This window comes from Limulus polyphemus, unplaced genomic scaffold (assembly GCF_000517525.1).
Source record: "Limulus polyphemus unplaced genomic scaffold, Limulus_polyphemus-2.1.2 Scaffold27, whole genome shotgun sequence".
NCBI lineage: Eukaryota > Metazoa > Arthropoda > Merostomata > Xiphosura > Limulidae > Limulus > Limulus polyphemus.
In genome coordinates this window covers 7,221-33,501 of record NW_013665637.1, presented here as the reverse complement: position 1 = coordinate 33,501, position 26,281 = coordinate 7,221, and the positions used below count along the sequence as shown (strand labels likewise).

The following is a 26,281-nucleotide window of genomic DNA, read 5'->3' as shown; positions in this document are numbered from 1 at the left end:
ATTGTTGTATATCTTTTAAGTTTACTGTTTTAGAGTTGACCAACATTTTTAACATAAACAGCAGTTATGGAAGTGCCAGTTTTATCTTTCACAACTGTTTTTGCGTCATTTATCTTATCAAACTGGCTGCAACATAAAGCTTGTAATGTCGTACTAGTGACTAGTGTATCCGCAATCCTGATTATTTAGCCAGCTAAGCTCCTTGCAACACATACTGTGCTGATGACGTAGCTTGGCAACGAACTCGCCGAGCGCAATATAAATAAGAGCGATATCCGAAGAACAGCGTTAAAGCTACGAAGAAATTATACGTAATGGCAGTGGACAACAAAACAACTTCAAATATACGGGTTGAAAAACCATCATCAAATAATAGTCGATGGCGAAAATTTTACGTTAAGCTGGCTTCATTTCTAGGTAAGAGGATTTTAATATCTGAAAATACATGCAAATTTTAACTTATTACTAGAGATGCAAACAAATTATGTAATTTTCCCCATAATTATTATTTCTTGAAGTAATATAACGTACTGATTTAATCGCCCTCTAAAAGAGTTATTAAAATACGTTGTTATAATAATCCTTAGATATTTAGGACTCGTTTTGTTTTATGTTGTAGTACTCCAAGTAGTAGTACTCAAATTTTGTTCAATAGAGACTTCTACATCATAGTATTGTAGATCAAACTGACTAGTGTTCGAGCTCAAACAACCAAATTTACCCTCACCTGGCCACACGTGCGTATGTTCAAATAAAGTGCGTACCCAGTTTTACTGTGCTTAGCAAAAATTAAGCACAAGGGGGTCAATTGCGTCATTGGAACATCAATGTATGTGAATTTATTTTTTTAAGTGCGTAATTTAGGCTGCCTCTTCCAGTAACGTAAAAAATGTAAGTGTGTAGACAAAATAATGATTCTGGTGGGGGGGGGGGCATCAGTACGGCACTGCATGATGGATGTACATTTCTTTTATGCATCAATGTTAGAATCATAAAAGCCGTGAAGAGTTTTACAGCTTTTCGTGTTTTAAAGATCTATAAATAATCAATTTCGACTGAAATTTGCGAATTTGCTATGTTTTATACACATTTTTGACTTAATGTATTAAGCCCTTTCACGACTTAAAATAGTTGATATCAATTTGTGATAGTTTGAAAATTAATTTGGTTTCGTGCGCGGTTAATTAACATAAAAAAATATGCAAATGTTTGCACGTTTCGTATTATATTAAATTAAGTGATTAATGTTTTTCATAAACTTTATAAAATGTTGTCGTGAAAATTGTGTCGTTCACAAGTTTTTGTGGGAAGAATATTCAGAATATGAAAATATTTTCTTTCATTACACTCTAAAAACTTAATTTTTTTTTATCCAAATCATTTGAATCAGTTTTATAATTTGTTAAAAAAGCATATGTTCAAAACTTTAAAGGATATACATGGATATTCTTTGTTATGCGATTTATATGTTTCATAATAGAAGGCGACACAAGTGAGTTTTTGTTTGTTTGTTTGAAGTTAGACACAAAGCGACACAATGGGCTATCTCTGCTCTGCCCACCACGAGTAGCGAAACCCGGTTTTTAACGTTGTAAGTCCGCTGTACCATTGGGGGGCAAGTGATAGAGAATGGCTGATCTAGAAAATTAAATGATTCAGCATGAGTCACCTGGATAATATAAATCGGCTAATTATAATCTGATGTGTTGTAAGGTCTCACATGTATACATTTTTTTACGATATAATCTGTCTTCGGTCACTATTTTTGAGTTGTATACAGACAAATATTTATGGTTACGTAATCTACAAGAAACAAATATATATGTTTTGTCATAAGATTTTGTACCTCAATAAACGCGTTTTCTCTCTTAATTTATTTTATTAGTTTAATTTATATATGTTTGTCTTTAGAGAAATATGGTGTACATCATATACTAATAACATATGAAGGTGTCAATGATATTTCTATACACTTACTTTAAAAATGTCGCACATAAACCCGTGTTACTGTATTTGTCGTTTCATGTAAGTTACAAAATTAACTTGTTAAAAAAATTATGAAAACTGCTTCAGTACTTTTCAAAATCTAATCTGTTTGTAATGTCATTTTAAAATCGCAATATAGTGTTTTAACAACGTATTTTTCCCACAGTCTTTAATACAACGCCATTTGATTTAATATAAGACACGCAAATGTGATAAAATCATTAAACTCCAAAAATGCTGTACGTAACTAAGTCTGGTTTCCATCATATTGTTGTATAAAGAAACTTTAGTTTAAAGAAACAATATGTAATTTTTTTTTTCTTATGGAAAATTATGTTTAGCACATAGAAAAGAGCTTCAGGATATAGTGATTCAAGTTCGTTTAATCAATGTAAACATGTGATTAATTTACTGTTTTCTATCCATTTTTTACGATGTCTAAATTGTTACTCTAAAAACCCCAACCTTAAGTAACTTCTGTTTTCTTTCAAGTTCAATTACTGTAAGGTTAATTTTGTTAAAAGTAAGCTCATGTTTGCTTTTATAAACCAATATCTAAAAACATTGATATCAACCTTTGAATTGCAGTTTCGCAGTGGACTATTATTTTTAATGCTTTTTCTGTACGGACTTACTATGCTCCTCCCCTCACCCTCGCCAAATAATGACATATCATAAATAGCACATTGTTATGTTTTCAGATATCTTAAAATAGTTCTTTGAACTACCAACAAGATTTAGCGAAAAATTTATAAAATATTTTGGGGTATTTTTTTTTATTCAAAGACAGTATTAACAAGGTGAATTTAATTTACACGTATATTGAATTTATTCATGTATCTAAATCATTTTTTGTTCTCTATATACATATGTAACACCCAGAAGTTTCATCTAGTTTCGTTTCATCAGTGTAAGTAGAGGAATTCCGAGAAGACGCACATGTCCTCTCGCGACACGTGAAGACTTGTGTTATATTAATGTTAGTAGTTGCTAAGATGTGGGCGTATGGTGACTATAGTGGTTATTTGTTCAGTAAAATTGTCTTTTAGACATTTTACAAACAGAACACATTGTCCTTAAGGTACATATAAAAAATATATGACGTCAGTTGTTTTGTCTGGTAAGACACTGGCATATTCTTTGGCTGCGGGTTGGCCATGTGAATTTCGGAGCTGGTAAGCAACCAGTTACCTACACTTTAAAACTATAGTTACAAGAGTGACAGTCAATCCCTTAGCATGGATGGTGGGTGGTATGGAGCTACAGAATGACTGCCTTCCCTTTGATCAGTAGTTCAACATTAGGGACAGCGGCAGATACTCTTGGTAAAGTTTCCATAAATCAAAATACATTATTTAGCAGAATTATTACTCTAATGATATATAAAGATGGATGGTGGGTGGTATGGAGCTACAGAATGACTGCCTTCCCTCTGATCAGTAGTTCAACATTAGGGACAGCGGCAGATACTCTTGGTAAAGTTTCCATAAATCAAAATACATTATTTAGCAGAATTATTACTCTAATGATATATATAAAGAATTCTGAACTTTGTAACTCTGAATTAACGTAAATAAATCTGCATATATTTTAAGTTTCTATGCCATCACACGAGTATAAAAACACTTACTATCGCGAATATCATTAATAGTTCTCCATTTTTTATTACATAAATGACTTTTTAAATATCTTCACTTCGTCATGCACAAAAATGTGTTTTCTACCTTTAGCCACTTAAGGGTTTTTATTTTTTATTTGTTAGAATGTCTAGTATAGCTTCAATACTATTAAATCAATTAGATTAATTATCAATAGGCGATCAAAATCAGTACTATAAAACAATACTGAACTTAATGTGAATTCAAAACTATTTAAAGAAACTCTCCGTTAATACCGGGGGCGCCATGTTTAAATTGTATATAATGCAGTCGTTTTAAAGAATTGACTGACCATGTAATTAACATAGGTCATACTGCTCGAAATTGAAAGAACTAGTTGATAATCGACTGAATATAAGGTTAGGTATTGAATTAACACCCGGAGACGTGAAATGACTAGCAAAGAATGGGGATTCACACCAATACAACAGTGCACAGTTGAAAAGTTGTCTGAATGTTAAACTATTTCTAGTTATGGCTTTGTAGTGTAACAGTTAAAAAAATAACGTGTTTACTCATTCATAGTGTCCCCCGATGGGACAGCGGTAAGTCTTTGAATTTACAACGATTCCTTTCAGTGGACACAGCAGATTACCCGATGTGGCTTTGCTATAAGGAAACACACACACACAGCAATTGTTTTACCTGTCATCGAATGAATTAAAGTACAAGGTAGGAAACAGCAAGTGGTCTTTACATGAGACCCATTTTAGCTGCTGTTACAGGCAGTTAATTCGTTGATAATTCCTTATTATAGGCGATAGGAGATTAGTACGTCACATATTATTTATCATCATATCTATATATTACTGCCGCTTTGGGCGAGTTTTTCTTTTTCGTTTGTTTAGATACACACTTGTTAATCTTAGCAAATATCCATGACAAATAAGTTTTATATATTTAGCAGAGATATGGGTATCAAAAACATATTTAAAACAAATCAAATAACGTTTCGACCTCCTTAGGTAATCAATCATCAGGTTAAAAATGACTTTTGAAAAGTTTAAGTAATTTCTATAAACAAACTTTGTTGAGTGCTTTTGTTTGTTTTTTATTAAGCACAAAGCTACACAAAGAGCTATCTGTGCTCTGCCCACCACGAGTATCGAAACCCGGTTTCGAGCGTTGTAAGTCCGCAGACATACTGCTGTGCCACTGGGGGGGGGGCATTATTGGGTGCATTTCATTATATACAGAACCAGGTTGACTTCATTGTTTCAGTTGGTGAGAGATGTCAACCCTACGTCATTTAGCTCAAAGAATAAACTACAAGCTTCTATCTTGGTGTTTATATCTTCCTAAAGTAACGGGCGCGTTATGTAAAAATGAATTTAAGACAGGATACTCATAAGTTGCAACATTGGTTTAGTTTTTAGGATAGTGGCTTTAAAGTTCTACCAGTGTGTGCATGAGATAATTTAAAAATAAATATATATATCCATATTAATATATATTATATCTCACTTGTGGTTTAATAGGAACTAATAAGTAGCGAACAAACTTCTCATAATACTTCTTAAATGTTTCGTAACGATAAAGTAGAGGGCCATATTAAAATGATTATGAAGGAGCAAAACAACTATGTATGCTCTATGTTTTACCGCAACAATCTTAAATTTAAGGTACTTCTCCCCCTCAAAAACGAATTTACGTTTACGTAATAAAGCCTTAATATTTTAGTCAGTAGAAGCGGTAAAACTTCTAGCTTCGCATTTGATCCGTTCAAACTTTACTACTTTTATTGGCAGTGCCACAAATGATAAATTTTACAGTATCTGCTTCTGCGCATGTAACTGTGAAAATACGTGGATCGTGTATTCTCTGACCTAGTCAGTTGCTTACCTGACGTGTTAGTAAACGTAACGTCTTGTAAGAGCTTTGTTACCAGCAGCACTCCTTTGAAATTAGCTATGATATCGCCAAAAGCACCCACGTGGTAATTTACATCATCATACCGAAATCCCAGTTTGCCCCTAAAGAAGAAAGGTCCACCTTTCGAAAGCGCTCGGATCATGGTTTTTTTTATCATCTCGTATCGAGACTTCTCGAACCTACGTGTTTTTCTGACATCACGAATGAGACTACGGAGTATGACTGGGTATTTCTCCGACATCCAACCGATATCGACTGAAAGAAAGACTCGAAGCCAAAGGGTGCACAAGTACAAGGTTTACTGACATAAGCACAATTACACTATCAAACACTTAGAGCAAGTATGTTGGACTGGCGAGAAAATTGAAACCTCTGTGAGTTGTCTATCATCAGTTCAGTACAACACTATGTATAAAACTAAACCCAAGTTAAAATAAAAGTTAAAACAAAAATTACAAAGTTTCAGACGTTATCAAAGTTCTAAAAGTTTTTGCAAAATCTTTCGAAGATCCCAAATCTAAGATCTCTGAAAAATCTCCAAGATTTGTAAAAATATAAATTTTTATCAAAATCTGAAAGCTAATACTCGGCAAAAGTCTGACTAATTGTACGAAGTACTGGACAGAGCTAGGAGGAAGCAAAACCGGAACTGAACTGAAAGAAAAACAGAAGTTTCGAAAATAAATTACATATTAACTAAGGGAGTGGAAAACGCAAGAGAAGTTTGGCACAGACTGTACTCCCACCATTAATCTCCTCAAGGTTCTTTTAGTAATAATTATCCGTTCAATTTGATTTAATTAGCATCTGTCCTTTCCACTTTTTTAAATGACAAGGGAAATCTACCAAGGCAAAATGTCTGCATTTTCTAATTTACATACTATGTTGTACATTAAACATTATAATAATCTATGTCAGTAACAGATACAGCGAAATAGTGTAGTTGCAATACTTTTTCAATACATTCTTCTAATTCTCGAAAATCCTTAAAGGACAAGATATAGAATACAATGTTATAAAAATATAATAGACATAATACTAATGTCTAATGACAAGCAAATTGATTATGACGCTTCGCCAGCTGGAAAAAGACGTTCACACCATAACAGTCAAAACCATTATTTGATAAAAGACCGAGTATGTTTATCTGGTTATAACTGGTGAGCCGCTGGATCAATTGTCCCCAAACCTGGAAAGTACCCTTAGAACACCCCGAGGAATGACCTGGGAGGTTAGACATTGGAATCTAACCTCTATCACCGCTGGGGTTCCTATGTTTATCCCCTTTGTTGAACTTATACGTCAGTTAGTATTATAACAATTAAGATCTATGTCGTACATTAAATATTTAAAACATTAACAATTGTTTAGTAAGTTCTTTGGTTAAAATAACTGTCGTTTAGGAAAGATAAAAACACAAAATGTGGAAGTATCTGCACTGTCCAATGTTTCCACTTCAGGACTAGCTGTATCTAAATATGGAAACATAAAAGTTTGAAACCTGAATCACTTAACGGAACAAACATTTCCCAAAATGTATGAATTTCGATTGTAGAATATGCCCAGTTTGAATTCTTAAAATAGTCGTAATGTAAAACAAGTTGATACCTGCAAGTTAACATTTTTAGTTGCAATATTCCATAACGGTTTACAAAGCATAATCTGGCTTGATCTCATAGAACAAATAAGAAGGTGCGTATCTATGAACAGGAATTTCGAAATTGAAGTAAAGAAGAGTGTAGAGTATGTCAACCACAATATACCCGATATATCCTGTGTCGACGAGGGCTTTCACCGAATGCTGGACTCTTAAGGTCCGCTAGGATACGATGGTGTAATATTTCTTAAACTTGATTTATGTCGCAACACATCAGAAGTTACCGAATAAGATACATAGTAAAAGATGGTATGTGTAACTGATCATAATTGCTGCTCTATAGATATCCTTTATATTATTCGTGCGTAATACTTTTAAAAACTTAAACAAAATTTTAATATTTTTTATATATTTAAAGTTAACACTTTTAACCGTTTTAAATCAATAAGAACACAATAATAATGTGGGTGTTTTTGTCTGTCTGTCATTGCTTTACGCACACACATTGAAAGGTGACTTATTCATTTTATTGGGTCTGCACAAAATACACCGAAAGAGATTATTGATTTGTCAATTTATATAATTTCATCCCTTCTTTTTTCTTCTCCTGTATTCAAGTTTTAGGCTTCCTTTATATCCTATGCAGTAGTAGTAGTGAAAAAGACGTTATTAAAAAAGTGAATGAATAATTTAAGGAAAGAAAACTTAAATCTCTATAAATATTACAAATTCAAAAAGTAAGAAAAATGCGTCAATATGAGTGTGAAGATCTTGACAGACAGTAACAAGTTGAGTCACTTTACGAAGTATTCACACATTTTAGTTTATCGTACATAATTAGATTGGAAAAGATTAGATATTTTTTTCTTTTAGGTTGTAGCAATGAAATATTCACACTGTGCATGTTTTAAAACTGTTTCCTTGAAGATTTGTGCCACCTAACTGCTTACAGGAACCATAAAGAACCCATTGAATACTGTTATGAGAGACTTGTTTGGAAATACCAGCAAAGTAACAAGGCCCATGGATACAGATTTTATCAAACAAGGAGTTTGCAAAATGTCGAGTTTGAATCCTCTCGGAATAAAGTATTCAAATACGCAACTATATAGATGACATCATAAAGTATCTTAATTTGGTGATGACGATAGCGTGATCTTTTATACGAGCAACATCGAGACCATCTAATTTTAATATGAACAAAAATATAGTTATCAATATCAAGTTGTAAGATCTGCGAACGACTTGTGACTCTCCTTCTTCTTGTATATGCATTTCGTTTTGTTTACGTTGTTAGACAATAGATAGCTTAAACCAGAGAATAAACTGAGAAATTTTTGCTTGTTTGATGCGAAAAAAAGAAAGAAAAACAAAACTTAACTATTTTTTTAGAATTTTCACGCAAAGCTACACAAGGAATATTTATGCATTGCCGTTCCTTATTTTGAACTAATACACAAAGGGGAAGGCAGCTAACCAACAGCATACACTGCAAATTTTTGGGCTAGTCTCATGTGATCAAATAGTAAACTTTGACCATCGATCTTATAGTTAACTCTCAACCCCAATGTGCAGAGCATTTGTTTTTGTGGTAACAGGACAGAAACCATGAACTTAAGGACTCACAGTCTAGGCAACATTAAGTGTGACTTAATACGTAATGTGTTTATTACATGATTTATAAAGTGAGTTAACTTTAAATTGTACAAGTATGTATAGACAAACATTAATCTCGAAAATATTTCTATGGCAGTTTCTGAAAATTGTGAACGATGATATATGATTTAAATCACTAAGATAAATTCTGGTTGGATTACTGAAGAGGAAAAGTCATTGAAAGAGCTGTAAATTGCAGCCTTTCATGAAGTCCGACATGTTATAATTATCTAATACACTCTCAACTTTGGTATGATCTAAGAGTCGCTGATTGGCACATTAAAAACGTTGTAATATACCACTCTTAAATTACCTTTCTCTAACCTTGAAGGAGAAATCTCACTTATGGTTTCTGTAGTAACGAGATTACCTCTTCCCCCTCCACCACGAGAAAACGTAAATCTCTGTTCTTTGAAATATAAAAAAAAGCACAATATTTTTTAAGAACTGATGACTAAGCCTAACCTATCACAAACGGAGTATAGTTTAATTGTGAAAATATGGTAAAAAATGAACTGATCCTTATAATGAACCAAGTTAATATGAAGGTCTAAAAAATAGACGAATTTCTACTTAAATGCTTCCCTATCTTAAGAAACTGAAATTTGAACAGTGCCTTACAAAAAATGTATTCACCCTCCCTGCAAAGTTTCCACAATATTGTTGCCACCTGAGCTTCAATATGAAACTGTAAAAGGGGACTTTATATTTATAATCTACATAATATATTCCTAACTGAGAAAACTACAAAAACGTTGATATTATGTAAATGAGTTACATTTTCAAAGAAACGAAAATTAGAATAATCGCAATTGCATAAGTAATTCAAACCTTCTATTACGGCAACCCTAAATCAGTTCAGGTGCAAAAGATCACTTTGAAAGGTCACAAAATTAGTGTAATGGTCTGTGTGTGTAATCAAAGTGGTTTCTCTTCAAGCCACAACTCGCATAGTGATACGACAAACCAACCATGAAGACCAAGGAGGTTTCCAAACAAGTGAGAGAGGGAGTGGTAGAGAAGCACAGCTCAGGAGAAGGTTATAAAAAAGTCTAAGTCGCTGATTATATATTTGAGTCCGGTGAAGTCCATGATTAAGAAGGGTAAAAGGTAATCATCCAGTCACTAACCAGATCAGGCCGCCCTTCCAAACCAAGCCGCCGGGCAAGCAGGAACCAGATTAGGGATGTCATTGTGAAGCCAACAGTGACTTTAAAAGATTTGCAAAGTTACATGTCTGAGATGGGAGTCAGTGTTCCTACATGGACAATATCTCTGACCCTACACAAAGCTGACCTGTAGGAGCGAGTGGCAAGAAAGAAGCTATTACTCAAAAAGAATCATTTTAAATCTCGTATGAAGTTTGCGACAAAGTATGTTAATGATACTGCAGACATGTGGCAGAAGGTTTTGTGGTCGGACGAGACAAAAATTGAGTTTTTTAGTCTAAATTGAAAGCGTTACGTCTGACACAAGCACAACACATCACCCAGTTAACACCATCCTATCTTTCAAGCATTGTGGTGGCAGCATCATGTTAAGAGGATGCTTCTCATCAGCAGGGACTGGGAAGTTTGTCAGGATTTAGAGGAAGATGGATGGTGCAAAGTACAGGCGAATCCTAGAGGAAAACCTGCTCGAGTTAAAACTGGGTCGAAAATTCACATTTCAGCAGAACAATGACCCGAAGCACAAGGCCAAAGCTACACTGGAGTGGTTTCAAAAAATGAAAGTGAATGTTCTGGAGTGGCCCAGTCAAAGTCCTGACATGAATCCAATAGAAAATTTATGGCAAGACTTGAAGATTGCAGTCCATCAATGTACCCCAACGAACTTCTCAGAATTGAAGCAATTTTCCCCGAACGAATAGGCAAAGATTACACCATCCCACTGTGTAAAGCTGGTAAAGACTCACAGCAGTAATTACTACCAAAGGTACTTCTTCTTAGGGGACTGAATGCTTATGCAATCAGAATATTTCAATATATTTGAAATGTTATGATTAGTTTTGAACAAAAAAAGTTCATTAGAGATTTGTATTTCATCAAAATGTGACATTATTGATAATAGGCGAATACTTTTGCAAGGCACTGTATGTTACATAACTAAAGCTGTAGCAAAGTGTGGTTTATTTTAGTGGAATTTGCTATTTTGAGTGTTGCATAGGACATTGTGAGAATATTTAGTTATTGTATATTTGAAGGAATTATATGGTCTAATCTTGCTTTCACTTTGGTAATAATTCCACTTTTTCGTCATAGAAGATTTCAGTCTTTTCTTGAGCTTTGGTTCACTTATAGTGGTTTAATTCAAGTTATATCATAATAAATGATTTTACATTGTTTATTTTAACCTGTGTCATCGTAGTAATCAGTATTTGAATTTCTAAATTTAGTTTTTAGGAAAATTTGAAATTATTTTTTTTTATGTTGATTCATGCCAGTAATAAGTTAATAGGCACACAATTTTAAGTTGTAACTTAGTACAATCGAAGATCACGGGTATTGAATAAGACATAATTCATAAAATTCTACCCTATTAATTGATTTGCTAAATATAATAGGTAGGACCATCACAGCTGATTACAGTACAACTCTTTAAACCTAAGAAAAATAGTTTCGTATGCAAGGCTGGTATTTCCTCAACGAAATCAACAGCAGTCTTATTTTTATAGATTGTCGAATTTCAAAATATTGCAATATCACAAATACGCTCACAGAGAAAACGCATTATAGAATGTGATTATTCCACATTTTTAAAATTACATAAGAACACCATTTACCAACGTATGGTTTATTTGAGCCAACCTGTTTTCTTTTATAGCTCGTCTAAAATCACTTCATAAAACAGTAAATGAATATTTTCCTTGACGTCACTAATTTCTTCTTCTATCTGTGAAGACAGAAATGTCAACTCATCTGTTAGATAGATCTTTAGCAGCTGTAGTCTAAGTGCTCTTTATTTATATATATCTCTTTATTGATTTTTTTTTCTATCTGGTTAGCAGATTTTGTCAATCTTTCGGTCAGTTTTGGAAACTGTCAATTCTTCTATCTGTTTATCCATCTATCATAATCTGTGTTTAACGAACTTTATGATATTTATTTTATTCATTCGTTTGTTTTTATTCATTTGTAGCTAACGTTATTGGTCTATATTTGTATCAATTTAGTATTGTAACGGTCCAAAATAACACGCCGCCATAACCAAGGTTCAACAACAACAAAAAAACTTGTGCCATGGTTACCATTTCATTAACAATTCTTTCTATTTAAGAATACTTAAGCTTTAGTAAATTGAAGAATATGTTAAGGTCAGCTTATATCCGAGATATTTACATATTTGTTAATAACACTAAAATGCATGTTTAGGAGATATTCAAGCATGCCATTCTCTATTAAGGAGGTCACAAAATGCCGTCAAATATGAAAAAAAGGTTATATTTCTACAAATTAAAAACGTATACCTTTGCAATTTCTATCATGTATTACTAGAATTAGTGCAATAAATGTTTCTTTTGGAAAAACAAAATTAGTTAAAAATGTCCTTTTTTGTCACTTGAGGATAGAAAAACAGTTTTATATTCTTGATATATACGATGTTCAGAAAAGCCTAGTTAAATTCAACAAATACTGGTTGCACATGTTTTGAGAATGCTCATTGATAAATCTCACTTTGTATTTTCAGGTTTTCACATCCGTCAGTCAAAGTCGGACTCCCTACTTCGGCCTAGAACAAAACATACGCTTTGTGAATACAGCGACATTTACAACGACAGCTTTCAAAACACAGAAATAATGTCAAGTTGGAACCAACAAATGGGACTTTCGAATACTGACTTCTATCACAGTGTGGAAGACTTGTTAATCGTCCAGTCTCACTATAATAACAGCATATTAACACTAGAGGGACTCTGTTGTCATTACAATTCTTGTTTCTCGTAAGTATTTTAACAAACTTTTGAATATCTAATCAAAAACATCATTTATATGTAATTATAATGCAACTGCTTATGGTATTTAACGTTTTCTACATAGTTTACTTCACATTCTTCTGACGAAGTTTTAGCATTTTTTGGCTTGAAATAGTCGCATGCCACTAGACCCCGGTAGATTTTGATATTGATTGCGCTTCATACAATATGTGTTTGCTTTTGATCTCTCAAATTAGAACCTCCCTTTCAAACATTCTGCGTACGGGTCTGCTAATATATTTTTAGTTTGTTATGATATCCAGTTATTACAAAAATGGAATAAAACTCCAACAGGTACTAAACTTCATTATCAACATTTTTAAAACAATCGTACAATTGTAATTCCATACTAAAATATTGAAGTACAGATGACGCAGTCGGTTTGGTTTTTGTTAACGCAAAGCTACACATACGGTGGATTCTCTGTATTGTGTCATTAACGGGTATCGAAACCCGGATTTTAGCGTTACAAGATTTCTGAATTACCATTGAGCCATGTAAGAGTAACACTATAATAAACTACGTAGGAGGGCAATCATATTATTATTCTTTAACGAGATTATAAAATATATTGTTGATTTAGTGTATGGCTTGCATAACATACTCGCAAGCATGTTTTTTGTTGTTGTTGTTTTTGAAGAATTAAACAACACAGGCCTGCGAATTTAAACTTCATAAAAGTTAGTTTTTAATAACGAATTTTCCATAATTCAGCTACACAGTTTTCGAAAATAATATTCATTTTTTACTATCACGTAAGGATTTTTTTTATAAATCGGGGAAAAAAACGTGAAATTACGTCTTTTAGTCTCAAAACTACGTGCTGTAGTCTTTCTTTTATGTATTGCGTCTGGAGCATCTCGTTTATATGACCAGCAGTAATCGGCCATCATGATGATGCTCCACCTTCCCGATACCTACTCTCCACTTCCCCGATGTCTTGATGAAAGTGTAAGAAATGAACTCTCAAGCTCATATTACAACCCAACTATTTGAATTTATCGAGCATGTTATTGACAATATTTTCGTAATTTGGGTCCTTGTTGTTTCCTAAAACACTTGTCAATAGCATCTTTAAAGACAATCCACTCTTCTTTTTCAACTTTCCTTATTGTCCTTTCGAACTGTTCATCCGAAGTCAATTTCCTAATCTGAGGCTCAACAAAAATCCCTTCTTTAAGTTTCGCTTCTGAAAGCGCTGGGAATTGCCCACATAGATACTTGAAACAGTCGCTATCTTTGTCTCAGGTCTTTACAAACTGCTTCACTAAACCCAGTTTTATGCGAAGTGGAGGTAATACGACTTTTTGTACCAACCAAACTTAAACTTTCAATGTTTTTCGATCCTGGTATCAGGCTGACTCTGCGTGGTCATTGCTTCTTTATCCAGTGCTGATTTCATGCTCTGCTGTCCCAGTCACACAAAAAACATAGAAACTTTGTATAACGGGATTGTTGACCAAACAACATACAAAGGACTTAAGCCTTTACAAAGTAACCAACCATGTTTTTGTATTTGACCTTATTAAGAAGAAGTTCGAGATTTTCGTACGCTTCCTTCAAGTGAACCGAATGAGCAATAGGAACAGCAGAACACTTTTTAGACTTCTTTTGGAGGAATCAATAAACAATCGCTACTCACTTGGTTCATAGACTGCAGCTCATAGCATTAGTATTAATTTAGCAATATTGTTGCAATAAACCAGTGAACATTCTTGCGAAAAGTAGGGTATAAAACTCTTTCTCACGATTTTTGTACCAGTAAAATGATGTACCTCGAGAAAGTAAGTTCTTAGCCTGAAGTCTGGACCACAAAATCACCTGAAGAATCTTCTGGAAGGCCCAAATCTCTCACCAAATCATTAAGTTCATCTTGTATGAAAAGTTTTTGTTCACCAGACGCTTCAGGATGAAAACAATCTCTATAGTCACTTCTATTAACACCAACTTCAAAATCAGATGAAGCTGTATCAAGAGTCTCTGGTGAAGTAGGTTCTGGTACATCAGGTCCACAAGCAACAGGTCTTAAAGCAGAATCAAGGTTCGGATGAGAAATTTCGTATTTATTTCGAGTGTTGTAGCCTTGCACGTTACATGAGCAAAAGTAGCAGTCATCTCCTAGGTTTCTAGGCTCACGCCAGACTATTGGAATTCCAAAAGGCAAAGACTTTTTCCTTAGTTCATTGTCCTTACCTTTAGTTCTTCGACAAACTGTGCAAAGTTTATGTGGAGCCCATGATATGGCTTGGTCCCAAAGTTTTATTCCAAAATACGCGTAATATGCTTTTTTGACGAATTCTGTAATGCTTTGCCTTTGTTTCTTTACAACAAATTTACGGCAAATATAACACAATATGTTTGGGTCATTTACACAACCTCTTGTTACCATAGCGATGAATAAGTAATATTGAAAACAAAAATAATGTCAAATGGTTGGTTGGTATTTTACGGCGCAAAGCTATCTACGCTAAACAACCAGTAAAAACAGTAAAAGTAAAATTGTTGTAAAATGTAAAAATAAACTCAGTTAAAATTAAAATATGTCCAAAATTCAGATAAAAGATTTACCTATAATTAAAAGGCCAATTTTCCTTAAAAAAAGTAACAATACAATCAAGTTGGACAGTGTCACCATTGCCAATGACACCATCCAACATCAGGGGTAAACTTGTAAAAAATGAGATGTCTAAAATGGTGCCACCGCTCACGGTTGTTACGACAGTAAAATGTGGGCTATGGTGACTTGAGTGTCAGAAACGCTACACATTGATGGGTCAGTACCAGATAAAAGAACATGATGAGTTCAAAAACTGACCAATGCGTAGCCTTGTCAGGACAAGTTCCTACTTCCGATCCTTACAGAAACAAGATGGCCACAGAGCAACAGAAAGTTTGATCTGGAAAAGCCTGTTATAACCTTACTCACCCACAGTCCACTGCCAACCATAGTCTGCGTATGGGGCAAGGCACGGCCGTGACGACGCTAGAGCATATGGACTTAGCTGCGCTAACAGCGAGCTCATTCATGCGAATACCAACATGCCCAGGTATCCAGAAAAACAGGACGGAAACAGAAGATAGAGAAAAATGAGCCAGTCGTTGTTGAATATCGACGAAAACAGGGTGAGAACCTACGTTAAGCGATTCCAGGGCCAGTAGAGAGAGTTAAGAGAATCAATGTAAATAGTACAGTCGCTGTACTGGATAGACGCTACATGATCCAGGGCAAGAGAAATAGCATACAACTCGGCAGTGAACACAGAAACTGTAGAGAGGATCCAGTGAGCAACTACCGAGCCACTGCAAACCATGGCAGAGCTCACAGAGTCACCTGATTTCGAACCATCCGTGTAAGCGGGCAGAGAAAAATGGTTCAAAAGATGTTCAGCAAACAGAAGACGATACTTCCAATCGGGAGTATCCACCTTCCTCAGATGACTCAAGGAAAGGTCACAGTCATGGATGGTAATAAGCCATGGTGATTCCTGATCATTTGGGACAGCAACATCATCCAGTACTAGAACAAATTCAGCCAGTTGTGCCTGGATACGAAGGCCAAAGGGAGGAATTGTGGACCATCTGTTCCGAAAGCGCTTCTTGATGTGTTGAATGAAAGTAAGCTTACAGTCAAAGATAAGCCTCAAGAACTTTGCCTCAGGGACCATGGGAAGAACAACATTGGGATCAGGGAGTAAACCCCATCGTTGTCAAAAATTCATGCAAACGGTTTTTGGAAACAGAAAATGTAAAACAGAATGCTGTAGTCCACTTCAACAAGCGACTGAGGGTAGTCTGAAGCTGATGCTCAATAAACCACATGTTCGACGACTGACACGAAATGTGGAATTCGTTGACATTGAGCCTGTTCTGAACAGTAGGAGGAAGTTGTGTAGTGATAGCATTAATTTTGATACTAAAAAGTGTGACACTCAAGACACAGCCCTGATGGAAAAGAACAGGAAAGAGTCGAACCCACACGGACTTGGAATCTCCTATCCAGTAAAAGTTCTGAATACAACCCAGATGAATGGAGGTCCCACAAAATGCCACACCTCCACATAGTGTCGTAAGCTTTTTTAAGTTCAAAGAACATGGAAATAAGATGTTCCCTCTTGAGAAAGGCTTCTCTGATCGACGTTAAGACGAATCAGGTGGTCCATGGTGGAGCACTGACGATGGAACTCACACTGGGTGGGCGAGAAAAGGATTGATTCGAGAAACCAAACAAGACTAGCATTAACCATCCTCTTCAAGACCTTACAGAGACAGATAGTCAGAGCAATTGGTATTTAGAAGGAATCTTGGGATCCTTCCCAGATTTAGAGAAAGGGAAGACAATAGCCTGGTGCAAATCATTAGGAAAAACATTCTCCTGCCAGATCCAGTTAAAACAACCAGAAGAATGTCAAGAGAGGCAGAAGAAATATGGCGCAGCATCTTATAGTGAACTTCGTCAGGTCCAACTGATGTACTGCCAGACCAATGAAGAGCAAGTTTCAGTTCCACCAGTGTAAAAGGGGCGATTATAGTCGTAGAGACGATCGGCCCGAAAAGAAAGAGGTGATCTCTCTGCCCGAGACTTGATGCCCAAGAAGGTGGGGGAAGAAACAGAAGTGCTAGATGCACGAGAAAAGCTGTCGCCAAAAGTATCGGTGATGTTCTGAAGATCAGCAACTTCCTGGCCATCGGAAGCAGACCGACTATCGGATGCCATACATGTAGATGAAAAAAGAGACAACAAAAGCAGTATGCTGCTTTATATAGAGGTGAATACACCAACTAGGAACGATTGACCTCTTGTCGATTCAGAAGACGTCGTTTGAACCAAAATGCAGTCATAGAACGCCCATCTTTGGCATCAAATGGACCTTCTTTATGTTGAAATTCATGTGCTTCAACGTTAACAATCTCTGTACGATGTGCATGTCTTACTGCTGAGCCTGTTGTATCAAACTTCATAAATTCAATATCCCTGTGTGTTAAAATATTTATTAGGTCATCCTCTTTTAGCTTAACACACACTATTCTGTGGATTTGTTTCGGACAAAGTGGAATCCTCTTGTTTATTATTATTGTAGCTTTCAACAGGACAGAGAATAGTTTCTTCGTTGTTTCTTTTCAAATGAAATAGCATGTTCAGAATCTTGCGCATTGACCTCGTTGCTGCCATCAAAAGGAACAGATGCTAGCTTACTGATGTCATCACTTCCAGCAAGAAAAGCTCTCATCAGTTTGCTTGACTGCACCATCGAAGCTGCAAATTGTGTACATCTTTTGCGTTTCTGTGCCCCACTTTCATTTTTCGACATAATGGACTAAAAGAATAAATTAATAAATACTGACTACACTATTTAGTTGCAACATGCACATTGTCAAATGAAAGGAAGCATTCTACTTTCCTAAGTTCCTAACTACAAATTATATTTAAATTATATAATTATAGTTGCAACTCAGGACTAATTAGGCACATCTGGACCTGGTTTCACTTTAACTGCCATTATTTAGACCACCCATACTCATGTTAATTAATGTGACACAACAGTAAGAAAATCAATGCAGATAAGTGTATATGCTGGTAAATCATGCTTATGAGCACCATATAAATTACTGGCAGTTGCTAAATCACATTTAAAAACTCGATAGGTTTATCTACACGAACGCTACAGGAGACAAGTCTGAATTGCTCGAATGAAAATTACACTCACTGGAGAAGGGTGTAATCATAACATAATATAAACCTAGCGCCTCAAAGGCTGTATTTAACATTAAAGGTTTTGGTAGAATGAGAAAACTTAAATATAGGCTAACTAATTAGTGGTGCTAGATCACAGTTCCTAGATTAAGTCGCTAGTATATCTAGATCTAACATAAATGTTAGACCTGTATTTCCATCTTTTTAGTCTTAGGTTTGTATCTAGATGTAATAATAATGATAGAAATTTAGGTTTATACATCTAAACTAGACCTTAGATTTGGGCGCATAGATTGAAAGCACCTTGTTTTGAATCTACCCAGATTTAGATATAATCCTGCCTCATCAATTCCAGATTTAGATTTATTAGGCCTAGCTTTCAGAACAAATGTTACATCTAGATCTATTAACTTAGTCATTAGATCTGTACCAGTGCAATGCTTAGTTTAATAGTTAGTATAGGTCTTAGTATGCCTATAATATAGGCTACAATTTGTATGATGATGGGCCTAGGGTCTAGAAATAAAGTTATAACTGCAATTAGACCTAAAGTCTAGTATATTAGTTGGTGTAAGACATGATTTTCAATCAGCCAATACAATTACAAACCACTACATTAGGCCTATAATGTTTACTAGATCTTAGATCTAGGCCTTGCCTGTTGCATATATTGCCAATCTTGCACACCAGTTAATATGTTACATCAATGTCGTATTTTCTTTTTGTTGAACATACACTTACTTGTACGTTGTATTCTAAGACTTGTATTTGATCTACAGATGAATGATGGAATAATGTAATTTACTTTTCTAAGTCAATTCGGTCTCATTGTATTTCATTGGGCGGCTTTTAAAAGTTAAAACTGCAAGAGTGATTCACACAAATAACATAACACTGTGTCGTATTTACTTAACGTAGGGCAGTTGCGCTATATACTAGGGGAGGGCATAATTATCAATTAATAGGCATTATAGGCAGGAGGAAATTCTGCGCCCCTTCACACCTGCGCCTGGGGGCTATTGCACTCTCTTGCTACGCCACTGCCTCAGTGGCATATCTTGGTCGGTGGGTTTGGTTTGTCGCGCGCGCGCACACACACACGCTTGTATAACAGTAATCAAAACACAATAATTTCCAAGATCATCTTGAAAAATGTGTAACTAAAAATAAGTTAGCATTTAGCGTATTATATATATTATATATATATATAGTACTAAATTAGCGCCATCTGGCATTTACTACCGTACTTTGCACCTCAATCATGAGCGATATATATCCAGGGTGTTTAACGCACGCTGATAGGCTGAACTGTCTTCGCAGCACCACTCACCATAGACGACACATATAATCAGTACTCGCACAGTCACTGAGGTCAACGATGGCTATTTCTCGTGTAAATAACATCTTGTATCACTGCCTTTTCAAAACTGCAGTAAATATATTTGTTTGTTTGTTTGTAATTATGCACAAAACTACACTATGGGATATCTGTGCTCTGCCCACCACGGGTATCGAAACCCGGATACTAGCGTTGTAAATCAGCAGACATACCGCTGTGCCACTGGGAGGCAGTAATTTAATATTTGTAACGGATGGGATTAAAATATTTTTATATTGAGTAAAACACTTTTTTAATGGACCAATGCACACTTTAACAAAACATTCTAAACAATCACAACAAACTCTTCGCTAATAATGGCTAGGAAGAAAAAAAAAGTAACCTTTTTGAATTTAAAAAATTTCCCTCATTTGCAGAATGTAAAAAGTAAAATTATTAGAAAAACATCGAACACCGTACAAGTATTATAAATAACTTTATTTATTACTATCCAAAGTAAACCAAGACGAGAGTTGATGTCGTTCGGAAGTACAACTGTCTTAGGTACATTTTATTCGGTTTGACGACTCAGACCCAGCCGGACATCTGTTATAGCTGCTTGTAAAAAAACTATTCATTTTCAGTGCGGTAACATCTTTATGGTTCCAGAGGGTGTACGTAAAAATTAGTTTTCTCACGCCCAGGTAGTCTATTTTGTATGCCAACTTTGCGTAGCGCTCCGGTAGTCTCTATTTTGTATGCCAACTTTGCGTAGCGCTCCGGTAGTCTCTATTTTGTATGCCAAATTTGCGTAGCGCTCAGGTAGTCTCTATTTTGTATGCCAACTTTGCGTAGCGCTCAGGTAGTCTCTATTTTGTATGCCAAATTTGCGTAGCGCTCAGGTAGTCTCTATTTTGTATGCCAAATTTGCGTAGCGCTCAGTTAGTCTCTATTTTGTATTGTTATGACAGCGGAAGTCACGTGACTCTGGTAACAGTAATGAGTATCTCGAACGTTCCTGAAGGCTCCAGTGTTTGCCAGACGCCCTCTATTTTGTATGTATAAGACCGGCGAGAAGTGACGGCATAGATAATTGAATAGTCGTAAGTAAAGTGTGTAAATCGCTGTGAATTATAGCGTGTGTTTAAGCTAAAGTGACTGTGGAAATTAAGTGTATTGCAAAGTTGTATTGAGAAAGAATAAACTCGTTTTATTTAAGAAAGGACTTGTATCGCTGAAGTTCTTCGGAAAGAATTTTTACGGGAAATTAACAAGCGACCAAAGACGTAACAGTATGCTAACTTTGTTTAAATGAAACACTTCTTCCACGTGCCTTGTTTATTGAACTCGCACGTTTTGAATTTCTTTTAATAGTATGGAAAAAAAAGAAAAAAAATTAAGTTGTTGAAAATGATTTACAGGTATGGGCGTGAAGAAAATTATTAGCCAGTATCGGTTCTATCACAAACAAGTACAATATGATTATAGAAATGTTTAAGAACATCGAATCCTCATGGTGGCTTAGCGGTAAGTTAGTGGACTTATAACGCTGAAAATCGGGTTTGAATATCTACGATGGGCAGATCCCAAATAACCTATTTTGTAGCTTTGTGCTTCACAAGCCAACCAACAAACAAGTAACATCGAAAATGTTTAAAAATATGATAATTTTAGAGAAAATAACAACGCTTTAAGTAATATATTATCAAATGTTAAGCTTATATTGTTATTAATAACAGCAAAAGTCCTTGCATGTTCTTATGACAACTTAGGATTAAGAAATTAAAAAGAAAACTAGGAAAATTCTATTAAGCAAGTGGTAATATAAATTGTATCAAATTACTAGGATAGAAATTAGTAAGATATCTGAGAGTTATTCAGTGAGTAAGACAACTGTAATCTTATCTTATTATGAGACGATTTTTACATTTTTTGTAGTACAAGCTCAATGTTGGCATTTAAACTTAATTTCAGACAATAAATTTATAATTTCAGTTTATACGTCTGGGATTAAGTCGTTACAGATACGTTAAAACTAATTTAAATTGAACTGCAAGCAATAAAAACTATTATCTGTACTAATTTGTGATCAATGGAGTCTAGTAATAGCAAAAATGATTAATGAAACAGACTATCAGATTTAACATTCGTCTTCAAACTCAAATATGTTCGTGAAGCTTACCGAACCTTCTAGAATAAACGACGAATGTTATTTACACGATCATCGTTATTTGAATGAATTATGCATGCATGACCTCTTTGTCACTCTTTACACGAATAAAATTCCATTTAGTGGCATTATTTGTCAGCGAACTAACTTGTTATAGTTTGAAACTGATATTCTCAGATGGCCACGAGTTTTTTACTCATAATAAATATTTCCGAGAACGAAAAGTGTGAGAGAGAGAAAGTGTTATTTACAACTTTATGAAACAATTTTAAAAAAAAAGTTTTTGGTCGGCGTTTCTAAATTACCCCTTTTTTGTAATTTAGTGCGTCATCTGACGATTCAAGGTTTGATTAAATGTATGAGATAGTAACATATATAATTTTATTATAAATATCTCGTAAGAGCAAAATAAGTGAAGTGATTAAGGATATTGTGTTTCATTAATAATATTCATATAAAACAATTAAATTGCACAGAATAAAATAATTTACAAAATACAGTGGCAGTAATAAACTGTTTATTGTGAAAACTTCATACTTATTGTGCTCTTTGTGGGCAGATGCGGGGTGAGTTGGGCTGACAACCATGTATCCTTGGATTGTTTTGAGTGTGGCGGGTACGCTATGCAACGTCCCTGTCCAGAGTGCGAAGGCAAGTGTAAAAGCATTTGGAGCAGAAACGTGACTGCAGTAAGTATATCAAGAGTTATGTCCCTGGAAATTGCTGCCATCTAATGGTATTTTTATAACTAATTTATATTCCATTATAAAATAATAATTTAGTATTATCATTTTACGTCAACGTTCTTGGTCTTTGAATTTTAGTAAGAATTTTCTATTCTTTATAATGGTCTATAATTGAGTAATAAAAAATGTTACTTATGTTCTACATATAAATTACAAGTCAACACAAAATTATCACAAGAAAGAAAAAAAAGGTTCATATATTCCAAGCTTTCTTTAAAACTCTTAGATAATAGATCAATCACAAAAAAATAGAAATTTACTCGAGAATAAGTCAATCTTTTATTCACGAACAGAAATGAAATTCCAAAACAGTATATTAGCCTTAAAGTTTGAATAATAAAAATATACGAAATAAAATAATTCAGAGTATCACTATTTTAAACTTTGATGAAGTATAACTATGAAGATAAATATTTTAACTTTAGTTAAAGAAAGTTTCTCATAGTTTGTGTATGTACATACATAAGCGTTAGATCCAATACTTGTTCAATATTCTTTCTGTTTCCCCATTCCAGTCTCATGACAGTAGGCAGTCCAAGTGGGAAGGCCAATGTTACAGATCTTGAAAACCACAAGACGTCTGTAAAGGTTCTAAATAGAACGAAATTGCGAGTTCTTGACGAAGTTAGGAACGAACTGAAGTCAAATTTATGACCAGTTATAATCACGAATATAGAGTAAAAATTCAGGAGCTTTGCACTTGTAAATAGGAAGGTGTAAATATATCTGTTTCACGTTTGTGTGCATGTTACATGACATAACTCTTTCTGTGCTTAATACATCTGCAGTGAAGGACTGTTGATTTTGGTTTAGGATAAAACATCTTTATTAAAGAACAGCTCAGGATTTAAAAAAGATTAACTTGTCTTCCATGACATGCCCATGCTCGGAATTATGTTTTGAAACCCTTTTATTGTTTTATTGATAAAATATATATATATATATATATATATATATATATATTGAGAAATCTGTTATGATAATTGAATAGATACTCAATGAAAGCAGATGATTAACTGTAATTAGCATAACAACTATATAACATTATCAAAGAACAGACATGGCAACAAATACAATTATTACTTGGTCAGAACTGTTAATGAAATTTGCTCGATTTTATTTTTATTGATATACTGCTAATCATATAAATCAAATGTACATTTAGAAAGTTTATTCGTTTTATTCAGTCATGCATGAAGAGATTAAAAGATTTATCAGACAGCAACAACCAAACTGTTTATTGGAGTTATTTGGCATTGGACACAAAGGTCTTTATGATGTTACATCATAATACCTAAGCCAAATAATAGTGCTATTTTTCCTGTTAAAAGTACTTGGAATAGCAAATGTTCTTGATGGTGTTATCTAGCCATAATCAAGGCATTTAATGATGAAGCTTATATCCAATGGTAAATTATTATTTAGTAAGTTACATTTAAAGCAATTGATAATGATATCTGATCTCTGACAGAAATAAACATGGTGATGATACTCGTTTAAGAACAAAACATTTACTTAGCTACAGCTAAAACATTGATGTCTTTAAATGATTACAACAAAACCACTTATTATAATATATTTCTCCTCACAAAGGCTGTTGATAGTATTAGCTCACAACATCTGATCATTTCAGACTGCAGTGAATGACAGACTATAGTAATGTTTGGCTGGACATAAAGAAAACTTATGATTGGGTTAGTTGTACTATATAAACAACTTGGGAACTTTATGCAACACCAAACACTAGTTTTTTCTTTTCTTTATAGAGTAACTTAGTGACTTCTAATAAATATATCTGAACCTTCATATGAATAAGCTAGGGAAGCAGTGAACATCATATTACGATTGTTCACTTATTTATTATTTCTAAAAGGCCAAAAGTACATAGGAAAATTGTTGGATTGGATTATTTGTTTTAGGCACAAAATTACACAATGGGCTATCTCTGCTATGCCCACCATAGGTATCGAAGCCAGATTTTTAGTGTTACAAGCCTTCAAACTTAGCGCTGTACCACTGGGAAGCTACTTTGAAAAAAAAAGCATACTAACAAACCAGGTGTCTTTAATAGAATAAGACAAACATTAAGTATAATGTTCAAATGACATTTGTTTTATTGTTTTCAAATGGCCAGTGTACTTCAGCAGTCTTCAATCACCTGTTGCAATCATAAATTCGCTAATTCAATATTGATGTTATTGCTTAATTAATCATAGGTAAGCCAATATTCTCCAAACAATGTTGTGGAATCAGGATGGAAAGTAATTCTGATCAGTTTTACTATTGAAAGTATATTCTATATTAACTTGTATGTTATTTATGGAGGTTTTTTTTTATTATTTCTACTTAATTGTAAAGTGAGTGGAACGTCTGATTTCAATTTTAAATTAGCAATTATATAGTAATAAAAGCAGATAAACACTATTCTACACAGACTATCTACGTGTGTAATATATCTTAAAATGTTGAGCTTGCACTAAAAACTATAAAAATCAAACAAAAAAAGTCATTTATGGATATCTTAGAGAGCCTTAGGTGGCTAAACTGTAAGACTGGGGATTGTAATGCTAATCATCGTGTTTCGACACCCGATACCCGCGATGAGCAGAGCACAGCCAGCCCATTGTGTAACACTGAGTGTAACAACAAATAAACAGTATTTCATAGATGAGTATATGGAGAAATTTGTGGTAAGATAATTACGTTTGTATAGTAACATGAAAACATCTGTAAAACGTTTTAGAATAATTTAGAAAATATCTCAAGTATGAGTCTGCTTTGAACAAGTTAAATTTAATTTTAGGAGCTGAGAATTACATGCTACACTTGGTGTTTACTGACAAAATCAAGTTAGAAATGAAATGATCAACACAGAAATGTTTGCCCATTATACTTATTATTTTGCGATTACAGGAAAATATATCACATTCTTTGTTGATGCTTAACAGTTTCACACCACAGAGTTTAACAATTCTGTTGAAAAGGAAGTTGGTATTTTATTAATGTTCCATTTTTTAAGTATAACGCATGTTATGTTCCACATTCATTAAAATGTACTAATAACAGCTATTTTTCAACTATGAACAGCAGCTTACCGGATTTGTTAAAATAATATTTTCCGTTACAAATATTTTATGAACTAATTCCGTTCTCTAAAAAAATGACTAACGATTAACACGAAGAAAATGAATTTAAACAGTTCTATAGTTTACTAGATGTTTATAAAAGACCGTTTTAGAACATATAGAATATAGAAACGATAGAATAAAATTCTAGATACATATAAAACAAAAATCTGCGTATCTGTTTGTCCGTTATCTAACTACTACTAGGTCGCTGGGCCAATCTCAACCAAACTTATGAGATGATAGTTTGTAACAAGAAACATGTTATTGGGGTTTACAACCCCTTCACTCTCCATTATTTCTGTCATTGAGCATTTATTATCTTTGACTTAAGTTAATGTCAACTCGATTCATAGATAGCGCCACGTCCTTACACAAAACAACATTTTCTATAACACAACATACACACAGTATGGGGAAAGGGCACATAAATGTTTAATATATCTCAGATAGTGCGCTAGCACTCTCTATGAAGAAATGCAATGAAA

The 26,281-nt window shown here is 34.2% G+C and overlaps 1 protein-coding gene across 2 annotated transcripts; it reads left to right on the top strand.

Annotated features, from left to right (window-relative positions):
- The first annotated feature begins 262 nt into the window (after positions 1–262).
- On the top strand, positions 263–26,271 carry LOC111085771. 2 transcript variants are annotated; one of them, XM_022385945.1, is made up of 4 exons: positions 263–417; positions 12,457–12,709; positions 22,482–22,611; positions 23,184–26,271. In XM_022385945.1, the coding sequence occupies exons 1-4, from the start codon at positions 315–317 to the stop codon at positions 23,232–23,234; spliced, it is 537 nt and encodes a 178-aa protein (XP_022241653.1). In that variant the 5' UTR covers positions 263–314; the 3' UTR covers positions 23,235–26,271. The 2 variants fall into 2 exon arrangements, with proteins under 2 accessions (XP_022241653.1, XP_022241661.1); XM_022385953.1 differs by lacking the exon at positions 263–417 and adding an exon at positions 7,200–7,422.
- The last annotated feature ends 10 nt before the right edge of the window (positions 26,272–26,281 follow it).

Excerpts from the sequence above, each read along its gene's own strand:
- LOC111085771 (XM_022385945.1), top strand. The coding sequence starts at position 315 with ATGGCAGTGGACAACAAAACAACTTCAAATATACGGGTTGAAAAACCA. Across the intron at positions 418-12,456 it reads TAAGCTGGCTTCATTTCTAG|GTTTTCACATCCGTCAGTCA; the intron begins GTAAGAGGATTT and ends TTGTATTTTCAG. Across the intron at positions 12,710-22,481 it reads CATTACAATTCTTGTTTCTC|ATGCGGGGTGAGTTGGGCTG; the intron begins GTAAGTATTTTA and ends CTTTGTGGGCAG.